This window comes from Hyperoodon ampullatus, assembly GCF_949752795.1.
Source record: "Hyperoodon ampullatus genome assembly, chromosome: 11".
Taxonomy (NCBI): domain Eukaryota; kingdom Metazoa; phylum Chordata; class Mammalia; order Artiodactyla; family Ziphiidae; genus Hyperoodon; species Hyperoodon ampullatus.
Window position 1 is genome coordinate 53,150,861 of NC_136924.1, and position 12,216 is coordinate 53,163,076.

The 12,216-nt window shown below is 36.1% G+C and overlaps 1 protein-coding gene across 1 annotated transcript in view; it reads right to left on the minus strand.

The window, feature by feature from the left end:
• Positions 1-3,609: 3,609 nt before the first annotated feature.
• SLC38A4 (solute carrier family 38 member 4) overlaps positions 3,610-12,216 on the minus strand; it is a gene marked incomplete at its 3' end in the record, with an annotated part of 28,137 nt that continues 19,530 nt past the window's right edge. The window contains exons 13-15 of the mRNA XM_079715046.1: positions 6,188-6,332; positions 5,215-5,312; positions 3,610-3,711 (exon numbers count right to left, since the gene is read on the minus strand). Coding sequence (XP_079571172.1) covers positions 3,610-3,711; positions 5,215-5,312; positions 6,188-6,332 — 345 coding nt within the window. The remainder of the gene's footprint in view (positions 3,712-5,214; positions 5,313-6,187; positions 6,333-12,216) is intronic.

Below are 12,216 nucleotides of genomic sequence, written 5' to 3' on the forward strand. Positions count from 1 at the left end.
ACTTCCAAGCTGGTAAATAAGAACCAAATGAAATAATTTCTCGTTTCCTCTATATGTGCCTGTAACAAGGGATGAGAGAACTAATAAAGTTGATTACAAGTAGCCAGAAAGGATTTTTAATGTTCTGGGCTTATCTAGGTAGTTCTGGGCCCCCTAATGAAGATTTAAAGTGACTTAGAAAAAGTTATTTTTAATCAAAGAGCTGTATAAAACAAGAACTAAATTAGCACACATTAAATAAAGCTAACTACAAGGCAAAAATACACCAACATAAAAAAAAGAGAGAGGGCTTCCCTGGTGGTGCAGTGGTTGAGCGTCCGCCTGCCGATGCAGGGGACACGGGTTCGTGCCCCGGTCCGGGAAGATCCCACATGCCGCAGAGTGGCTGGGCCCGTGAGCCATGGCCGCTGAGCCTGCGCGTCCAGAACCTGTGCTCCTCAACGGGAGAGGCCACAACAGTGAGAGGCCCGCGTACCACCAAAAAAAATAAAAATAAAAAAAATAGAGAGAGAAAGAAAAGAAGACTCTTACCCTCCAAATTTGAAAATCTAAAGATTAATTATGACAATAAAATTCCAATTTATCTTATCCCAGTAAGAGAGGAATTGCAGAACACCTTTAGGAAAATGAGTAAACATGCCATAGACTGGGAAAATATATTTGCAATCTGACAGAGGACATGTATTCAGGATACATAAAGAACTCTGACAAATACACAATAAAAAGACAAACAACTTAATTTTAAAAATAAGCAAGAGATTTGAATAGACCCTTTACAAAAGGATAGATGAATGGCTATTAAATACATGAAAATTGTCCAACACTAGTCATCAGGGAAATGGAAATGAAAATCTCGATGAGATAACATTTCACACCTACTTGAAAGGCTCTGAAGTACAAAAGACAATGTCAAATGTCGGTAGGGATGTGGAGCAACTGAAACTTGTATGTATTACTGGTGAAAATGAAAATGGTGGAATCACCTTGGAGACCTACTTGGAAGTTTCTTAGAAAGTTAAGCATAAACTTAGCACATGACCTGTCAATCCCACTACTAGTCCATTTCTACCCAATCCTCATCACTCCCATGTTGCTTTCCCTTCTCCCAAATCTTCCATGTCTTTATTTTACTATTTTCATCTTCCTTCTAGTGCCTCTTTTTCCATCCCAAATGAATTCTCCCTAATTCACCATAAAGAGTCATTTCTTCCACACTCATTCTAGGATGATATAAAATAAGAATGATTTAGAATTAGCTGTGTATTTTGCCAAAATAAGACGGCAGCTATATTTTTGAAATCTATAAATGTTAGTTATATGTCAAGAATAACAATAAGAATGGAACATATAACAAAATAAAAGAGACAATATTTAGATTAAATTTTTTTTTCATGTATAAATAATTCACAGCCTTCAACAATAGAAAGAAAATTACATCATAGTCATTTGAAAAGTTCATTTATTATATACCAATATACACTTTCTGTAATAAAAAAGCCTCCCAATACATTGAACCATCTTATAAATGAAATAAGAAAATAAAGTTTTCATCTGTTTATAAATGGGGCTAAATTAACCAGTACAAGATGCCATATGTATGTCTGTCCTGCAGTCTATGAGATCTATGATCCTGAAAAAGGCCATGAGAAAAAAATGGTGCTTTATTATTTGGCACTGTAGTATTGCTCTTGAATATTTATATAATTAAACATGTTGATATTTTCAAGTCAGTCATTTCAAATGTAAAGCATTCAAAATATATACAGATTTTACAGTTTTTCAATTTTTTGGATCAATCTTTGTTATTTACATGTAAATACATTCAGACCAAACATTTTTTTAACACTCAGAAGGTACCTTTTTTTACTTTCTATTTTGATACACTCTTTAGATGAATGAAAATAGAAATATATCTTAAAAATGCTATTTGGCAAATTTTTTCCAATAATAGTAAGTCAGAAGTTATGATAGTTTCTAGTAATGCTCAATTTCCTTAACAAAGTGCACCATTTTACAGTATTATGACTCTAGAAAATAATACAGAAGACAAATATATATTTACTTAAGGCACATTCCAGCAAAAACTATTGAAATATGATTTAATTTTATCATACTTATATATACCTATATTTCATACTTGGCTGTACTAAAATATACAATAAATGTGCTTGATACTGATTGAGAAACAAAAAAGGAGCAAACTCCAGAAATTCTAGGCAATGAATACTTAATTTTAAATCCATTTCATGAAACTATGTTGTAGAAGTGAGCGAGAATTTGCATCTCTTTGTAGTGTTAGCATTTTTATTTTTATAGAAAATGGCTCAACATTGTGTTAAATAGCAAATGAATGTCAGCAAATACCTGTGCAAGCTAAAATAAATGAAATCCTATTTTAGACCTGCTAAATTAAAAGAACAACCTTAGTATTGATAATTATTTGCAAATAGGGAACTTATTTTCTTCTAGATGATTACGATAATATTGTAAACATTGAAGAAAAGCATTACTGAACTATATAACTCAGATTTCAAATTTAAAATATCCCCAATAAACAGATACATACACATGGATTTTTGAGCCCATCAAATTAATTCCCTACTCCCACCCCCAATAATATAAATGTTTGACTGTGAAGAGAGAAAACTACACATGTAAAAAATAAAAATCAAGTGTACCATACATTAAAATTCTGATGACTACAGAATAAGATTATATACATAAACATATAGCAATCACAGTTTCCTGCACTGAATGTTTATCAAATAAAAATGTATCAAACAATACTGGGTAGTGTAGCTCCACGTGAATCGTGGTCTTCTAAAAATTCTGAATGAGAATGGAAGACGAGAGGGAGGGCATTGTTCAGTGACAAACCTATGACAAGAGGATTGGGAATAACATTGATAAATGCTTCCAGAACACGCAGTTTAGCTATAAGCATTGTTTTGCTGTTGTTCTATAATTTAAATAAAGCCCCTCTCTATGTTTTGTAAGATGTTTTAACATTTACAAAAGATCTACTGAATGAAGAAGTCACTAATTCAATGTCACAAACAGGATGGGCAAAATATTCCTTTAGTGTTGACCATAAGATGTTCTAGCCTGGTGTCTCATGTACCATACAGAGACAGTTCATAAAACATGCCTTTTGCCTCTGTTATTAAATATACCCAGAGTATTTGGTGCAGGATTGAGGGAAGGCATTAAATGGTAATAGCTTTGCCACCAGGGCATTTTTGTTTGATGTTCTGAGAATACAGGAATTTGGTACTTTTGTTGGGGGAGAAGGTGGGAGGAGAGGGAAGAGGGTATTATCATGCAGCTACCCTTATTCTGCTTGTGCAGAAGCAAAAATACATCATCTCACACTGCTCTAGTAAAACCTGGGTAGAAGTGTGCACCACAGATTTTAAACACATAAACAGCCATTTGTGACGAAAATGATGATTTCCTCTTCTGCAGGTGCCTGGTGATATGGCTGGTAAACATCTTTGGAATCTTCCTGTTATTTCCTGTGAATAACATTCCAATCGAGATAACTCAAAAGTCTTTGGGAGCATAATTTGCAACTATCTCCAACAGGAAAATATAGTATTTTTCCTTGGGTTAGTGATGCTTGGAATTTGGGGGATTGTAAATCCAGTCAATTATAATGAGTGCCATGCTTCCAATCATAAAGATGATTCCAACCACAAGGAAAATCGAAGCCTGTAAGTCAGAGAGAACTTGTCAGGGAACACAGAAACTACACTTCCTTAGTGCAGTTTGCTTTTATAATTTGCTTACTTAAGGCAGCCATCTGATTTGCATATTGAATTGTATTATCCTTATAGCTTAGATGTCCATGCCTAGCAGTTCAATCAATTTAGAACCCTAGTTGGGGAAAGAGGGTGAATACAGTAGTAGTGAGATTTAACCCAAATGTTTAAAATAGAAAAATGGTTAATTGATTTGGTACATCAAAATGATGGAATACCCTGTAATCATTACAAATCAAGCAATAGAAAAAGATTTAATGACCTAGGGAGCGCTCACAATCTTTTAGGTGAAAAGGGTCAGGTTATAAAAGAGTAGCATGTATGATATGATTAAATTTTTTAAAGCAAACAAAACCAAAAGCCTAATATAATGTATGTTTCATATTCCTTGAAAAAAACTTCAAAGTGTATGTGTGTGTATGTAATTACATATATACACATATATATACATGTACATATAATTACATACAAATATTTCATAATTTTAACACTAGAAGGAGCTTTATATATTACCACACAGATCAATCTCCTAATTCTACATATGAGGAAAGATCAGCTAAAGTTTTTATTTCACTAGAAAGGATCTAGTAGATAATTTCACTCGCTTTTATATCTGGTCAAACTGAAAATAAAAAGACAAGTAATTTGCCAAGGTCGCACTGCTGTAAAAGTCCAAGCAGAATGGACTACATAGAGTGGAAATTATGGGGCAAGATGATGGGGGGAGCTTTTGATACCAAATTCCTTGAACCATCCAGAGAGGAGAATGATTCCCAGGCAAAATTCAGGGTCAGTCAGTCAGACTCAAGTCTTACTATAAGACTTTATCAAGCAGTCATTGATAATATTTAATATGGAAAAACAATTATTTCTAGTATATATTTTTGCAGTACTATCATAGGAAAGAAATATATACTCCCCAGCTTAATAAGACTGTAAATTATACTGTAAGAGATTAACTGGAAAATGAATGGTTCTGTTTCTTAGTCCACACCAGGGAACACCAAGATACTGAGGAGTGGAAAACAGAAGCAACATTTTTTTGGGGGGGGGTCCTTACAAACCTAACGAATATGACCAAAATGTTTAAATTTTTTCATCACACTGCTAGGGAGCCTAATTCCTTTCTGTGTAATTTCCTGTGGATAGTGCAGCAATAGCTTGGTGGTGGAAACTGGAACATATGGAAACCTGTGGGCAAACTCCATTAGCATTTGACAGGTAGGACGGACTCAGCCCAAGACATTTAATATTTGAAGAGAAGAAATCCTGGAATCATCTGAGTGACAGAAATCCATGTCCCCTTTCTCTCCACCAGAGAGTTCCAGCCCATCTTTGATTTTTGGTTCTTGTGCATCAATTCATTTTTTGGAACCGTGTGCATGCATTTCCTGGTTTACCCTATGTAGTCAAAGAGCAAGTTATAATGGGAGAGATTGCAAACCTTACTTACCCCGACCTTTTGGGGTGACCTAAGAGGTTCTTTCTTGACAAGTTTAAGATAAAAAACTGCTGGAAGAATGAAAATCAGCATAGTGGCAGAAGAAGCCCCTGAGGAGAGACATCAGACAGGTCTAAGTCTTACTCAGCAGGGCAGAGACCCAAGGGCATATACTTGAAAGAAACCAAATCTAAAGCGACCCTAATCAAAGCATGAAGAGTTCTATAAGCTCATGGATGCTTATTCAAAGAAGGTATGTTTATAAATAAAATTTAAATGCACCTAACATCATAGCTGGCTAGTAAGTATACATCACATATAATAAACAACAAAAAGGCTGAATGTTACAAATTTATAGGAAATTAGTAATATAAACACATACTAAGAAGGCTGAACTCATCACACACCCTTCTGATCCACTTCTAACTTTTCAAGTGGCCTACACCTGAGTTTTTAAAGTTTTATATTGTATTTAAAATGTGAGTGAACCCTCAAATCAGCAGAATGGAAAATCAGATATATTACAAGGCCACCCAGTTAAGGGAAATAATATGCTTTACAAAGTCAACCTCCTCTTCCTCCAAAGACATCCTTTAAGGCTCAGCTGATACTCACAGACCTAAGAGGGCATCCTGTAGGTAAAATCTATCTTCCTTCCTCTTTTCGATGCAGAGTTAAGACCTAGGTCCAAATCCTGGGTTCACTCCAAGGTATATGACGTGACTTCTATGGGGCTCAGTTGCCTTGTCTGTCAGAAAAGGCAGCTAGACTAGATGACCTATAAAGTAGGTTTTAGCACTAACATTTTCTGATCCCATGAATAACGTCCAGTGTCGCCTAGGAGGGAGGGACGGTGACCAGCTGGACTACTAGGAATTCTGTGAGCCTGAGATGGACTAGGATGCTTGACCTCCCATCACTGGCTCCCTGTCCTCCATTTATGGACAGCTTGAGTTGATTAGATAAAAACCTTTCTGAAACTTACCTATGAATCCAAAGATGTATTTTATAGTTGGCACCAGGATGACCAAAACATTATTAAGTGCAATAAGTATGGCTGCAATCAGGAAATGTCTTATCCAGCTGAAGGGTCTTTTGGGAAATAACAGCGTGGTCACTGAGGTACGAATCTACAGCAAGAAAGTGCAAAGTCAAGGTCACTGCTTTTTTTTTTTAATTGAAGTACAGTTAATTTATAATGCGTTAGTTTCAAGAGCATAGCAAAGTGATTCAGTTATACACATATATATATATATTTTTTCTCTCTTTTAGATTCTTTTCCATTATAGGTTATTACAAGATACTGAGTATGGCTCCATGTGCTATATAATAGGTCCTTGTTGGTTACTTATTTTATATACAGTAATGTGTATATTTTAATCCCAAACTCCTAATTTATTTCTATCCCCTTTCTGTCACTGCTTTGTTTTTAACTTTATCTACTATTTCAAATATTCTCACCCCTCTAAAGCATTTTCTTTGTTTTTCCTTTTTCTCCCAGAAAAGATCTTGATGCTGATTTTTTTTCAAATTTTAAAAATTTCAGTAAACTAAAAATAACATAAAATGTACCATCTTAGTCATTTTTAAATGTACAGTCCAGTGGTATTAAGTACATTCATATTGTTGTGCAAGTTTGATGTTGATTTTTGATGTTTCGGAAAGTGTCATTTTCCTTGGTGATCTATCTTGTGCTCACCTTCTCGGCTTTCAGAATTTTTTTCTTGAAAATAATCTCAGTCAGAAAGAGATAAAAGAACAGATAAGATATATAATTCAGAGACACAATAAAACCCTTGTTGATTTCTAATCATGTCTCATCAGCCTGGATTAAGTATGAAGGGCAAGCACTGAATTTACTTGCATGTGATTGTGAACAGAATTTTTACAAACCTGGTGTTTCTTAATTTTACATTTGACTTACCATTTTTGCCGCCTGATATTTTAAAAAATATGATATATTTTGTGTTCACTCCTTTCTCTTTTGTGTTCACTCCTTTCTCTTTTTCTCCTTTTACCTCCCCACAAGTATAGATTATAAATGCACAAAAGGCAAAGAACAAGACCTAATAATCTTAACATTTCTCATTTCTACTTTAGTGTCTGGCATGAAGGAGGCACTCAATAAATGTTGACTTAAGTTGAACAGAGCAAAACTTTTTCCTCCCTTTGAGATCCTTGACAGATTTCAGCCCTATTTCAGCAGCTGAAATAAGTAGGGGAAGGGTCAAGAGAGGCTCCAGTTGTAGCACCTGCTCAAGTTACCCTGATGTAAAAGGATAAAAAGATCCTTGTGGGTAGAGGGAGGGAGTGCCATTTATGTTTGAACAGCTTAACAAAGTTGGAAATATTCTTATCTTTGGAATCTTTTAGAGGACACTTTTGGACTTAGTGGAATTCATTTATTGGCTTTTCAATAAGTGAGCACTTAAGCTAGAACTTCCCATTTTTAGAAATGCTAGGATTGATTTTCACTTTAAAATTTTGCTTCTGAAGTCTCTTAATGGTGTGGGGATGGGAATTCACTTAAAAGAGAGAAAATGTAAAATATGTTTTGAAACACACATATGAATGACAAAAACTTTGAGCTGAATTGCTTGCAGTGTCTAATGTGACATTCTCTTCATACCAGTACACCAAAAATTAAAACCATCTGCTTAGGTTTAAAAGGCAATTTCACTTCCAGAATGGCAAGGCCAGATAGTCTCTGAAAACGGTTTGTTTGTAACGGATTTTAAAATTTGGATGAGTGAAAATTATGAAACTCACTCTGAAAAGTAAACTGAGGAAAACAAATGGTTTGATTTTGTTTTCCCCAGCAGCTTGGAAATTCTACGTTATGTCCTACAATTAGGCTTATTCAATATTGTACAAACTTCATAAGCTTAAAATAAGCTTTCTATGGTTCATACATAGTGCTTAAGGATTTATTTGTCTGAAAGTGATAAACTTATAGCATAAACAAGTAGAATACAGGTTATTTTCAGGCAGGGGTCACATGTATGTGCTTTTTTAGCCCTTTGTTGAAATAATGCCTTTAATTCTATAAGCTGAGTTAGAGGCAAACCTATCTGTACAGGGCCTCTGAATGTAAATAAATACAGTTTCCTAAGGTCTCATGGCTCCCAGAAAGACTAAGATTTGGCCTAATGATGTAATAGTATAGAAAGTTGACAGGAATAATGGTTGAAGTAAATGGTGAAATCTTGCTCTTCAGAATGAATAAGGAGTAACAAAATCCCAAACAGAACTGAAGGCATATAGAGTTGCCAATGCATTCCTAAAATGGGCAACAGTGCAAATAGGGAGATGGAAGGCTGCTGATGGTGGTAGTTGGTGGAAAAGAATAGAATGAAACTTGCTAGTCATTCCATGTGTAAATGCTGCCTTGAGGAGTGAGCCTGGGATCGCGAGGTCCCCTGCAGCTCTATTTACCCGTGTCAAGATAAAGGTGACTCTGACTTATTACCCAGAAAGCCTTGCCTTCCGCCCCACTTATCTCAGTGCCCTTTTCTCTCTGACACAAACTGATAAGAACCTGGAAATGTGGGTCAGATGCTGTGCGTGGGGAAGTCCCCAGCCACAGCCCCGTGAATAATTCTAGAAAAGTTCCATGCAGTTCTAGAGAAAACATCTGTTATTTCCAGAGACAGCATTCTGAACAGGAGCCTGTTAGGAGGTGCTGTGTTCTAAAGTGGGAACTCAATGTGAGGTCAGAAACGTGGAGGTTGAGTAGAAATTGGGAGCCTTAGTTATGAACTCTAAAAAAAAATCCATTCTGTTGCTGAGAAGTGAACCATACTTCAGAAGGATTGCGTAGGACAAGAGTGTAGGAAATACCTATGCATCACTGTTCTATTCCAGTTCATAGCAACATCTGCCATATTTCTAGGCCTATATCTATATTCACTTCAAAACAGGAAGTCTGAAGGCAACATAAGTGAAAAGATTGGTTTTACTAAAATAAAATGAAGAGGAAGTAGCCAAAGAATCTGAGACACGATCTCCTTTTTTTTTTTTTTAAGGTGTGGTAGGTAGAATTTTAGTCTGTGTGTTCTTGATAAACCCATTAGGGTTATTGGGGTTTCTGTTTTTCATGGTAATGTGTGCATTTTCTGCATAAAGGGAAGCACAAGCTGAAAATGGTATTATTCGTCCTTGGGAAGGAGGTGCAGTCCCATAATAGACATCCCACTCCATATCACCCCCTCCCACTACTAAGAAAGAAAAAACAGTGTTGAGTGACTTGTGAAAAAGCTAGTGTCTTAATTCTCTTTATTTATTTATTGTTCAATAAACACTTCAAGCACTTACTTTGTACACTTTCTAAGAAGGAAAAAGCTAACCTGTCTGGAGAAAAGAAAGATAATAAATGGAGAGATAAAAGGAAAAAGCATCCACCACCATCAACAACAACAAAACTCTTGTCATCTCTTCTTGGGCTCTTAAGAAAAAGAACCAACATATTTGTTGAAAATAGGAGAATACAAAATAATACCTAAAACTGATAGATTTTAATCCAGATTAAACCTAATACATATTAGGTTTTATTTGTTCATTTTATTATTTGTATGGGGGCATATCAAAGCAAAGTAAATAAACTTATTAGTCAAGAGTTTTCTTAATTCAAAGAAACTTGTCAGGAGAACCATGCTGTTTGACTCAGCATTTGACACGTGGAAAATGTTGGTTCTAAACTGTAAGAAACAAACAAATACATCACAACCAACTTCTATCACTTTGGGAGAGAAGTGTCTGAATGTAGCCTTGTGGCACTTGACTGGGACAGGGAGGATGGACCCACTTTTATGTCATCCATCAAAACCATGGAGGCTTGGTTCAAATAGCTAAGATCCTCACCCAAACTGAAGTTCATGGCAAATGTCGGCGAGGGGACAAATCTATGCTTTTGCTAGAAAAGGCAGCTTATACACCTCAAGAAAGGGCAAGATTCATTTGGAGACGATTTTCCTTAGCAAACCTTGCTGAGCTCATCTTGTGCCAGTCACTGTGCACACCGCTTACCTCCAGGGGAAAATGTGGACAATCAAACAGACCATCTCAATGTAACGTTGTAAGGGTGAGGCAGAATTTCATGCAAAATGTTTCATAAATGCTAATGTTGAGTTTAAACACATAATGAAGGATAGCAGTTAGTTAGTTTTCTGAAATTTGGTTCTAATGGTCAATTTTGGTTTTAATGGGCATCGGATGGGAAATGTTTCCAGACTACTGTGGGAGATACAACTAATGGGAAATGTGTTGCCATTCCTGATGGTCAGATTTATGCCACTGCCTGATCTGTTATACAGGGGAAGAATTTCTGTGGACGATCTGGATTGTTAATGTCAAAGTGAAATGGTCATCACTAAATCAAAGGCTGACTTTCATTTCCTGTTATCATGACCGCAGCTATCAGTGTCATGCTGTGAGCAATGCATTAGTTCAACTATTACCAACTAGCTGAGTAAGGACAGCCAAGTCCATTAATCTCTTGAGACCATGGCTTGAAAGCACTGTATTTAGGGTTTATGAATAAAGCAATACAGAAGCACATAACAGGTTTCTTTTGCAAAATGCTTTGATTCAACAATGATATGAGTGCCCACTGTATGCCAGAATTTAATCAGTAATATCTTTACACACAAAAAGAAGGGTTCCAGATATTCTTTTCTTGGCGATGCTGTTTGCTTGGAAATTCTACCCTATGGTACCCTTTCTGTCTACAGCTGTCTTCTGCCTTGTTCCCACAATGGAGCTGATTTTAGGCTAAAGATGAACGCATAACATTTGAAATACTTTCAGATATATGAGAGGCAAGACATTATTTAAAAGTAAACTCTTGGCCGCCATAGTAATAAGGATCTGATTTCATGCACTCATGAAAAAGGAATGTGCCAAAAAATAATTCAGCACACAAGCTGCATTTAAAGTGACCACAGTGTCATTATATGAGCAGTCCTCATCTGCTTGGCCCTGTATGGAACATTCTTTGCAGGACAGTGCTGGCTACTGATTTTTCCCCCTAAAATGAATGCTAAATTCAGTGCTTATGAAAGTAGAAGAGTTGGCAGGAAAGTGCAGACTTGTGTTTATCCATAGGTGGTGATTTTAACTCATGCAGCCCAAGTCTCCATGACCAGCCCTGCTCTGTGATCCCAGGACTACTGGCGCCAATGGCAAATGCCATGTAGGGACCGTCCTAGTACGAGTCTGGCAAGAGGGTGTGTGTCAGTCTTGGGAGCAGCAGAAGAAGAGACATGTGATGGATAACACAACTATTTTTCAAGAAATTTGGTTCTAGTGTGTAATTTACTTAACATGAATCTCCTTCTCATTAGCCTTCAAGAAATCAGATTAAATAAGGTGACTTTTGGATGTTTAGGTAGCACAATAAAATCGGGGGAGAGAATGAAATACCTTCAGAACTGTGGTGAAAATGTAGTATGATTTGAAAGTGGTTTCGGCTTTCAAATTTCAGAAGTTATATGAATTCCTACTCATTTCTACTAATCCACAAGAGAGAAGCTCAAGATCTGCTTTTTTGAATTTGAGTTTAGAAATTAATTTCAGTTTCATTAGGTCAGTTTCATTGTTTATTTTTGTTTTTATTTCCATTTCTCTAAGAGGTGGGTCAAAAAGGATCTTGCTGTGATTTTGCACAGCAAAGGAAACCATAAACAAGATGAAAAGACAACCCTCAGAATGGGAGAAAATCTTTGCAAATGAAGCAACTGACAAAGGATTAATCTCCAAAACATACAAGCAACTCATGCAGCTCAATATCAAAAAAACATACAACCCAATCCAAAAATGGGCAGAAAATCTAAATAGACATTTCTCCAAAGAAGACATACAGATTGCCAACAAACATGAAAGAATGCTCAACATCATTAATCATTGGAGAAATGCAAATCAAAACTACAATGAGATATCATCTCACACCAGTCAGAATGGCCATCATCAAAAAATCTACAAACAATAAATGCTGGAGAGGGTGTGGAGAAAAGGGAA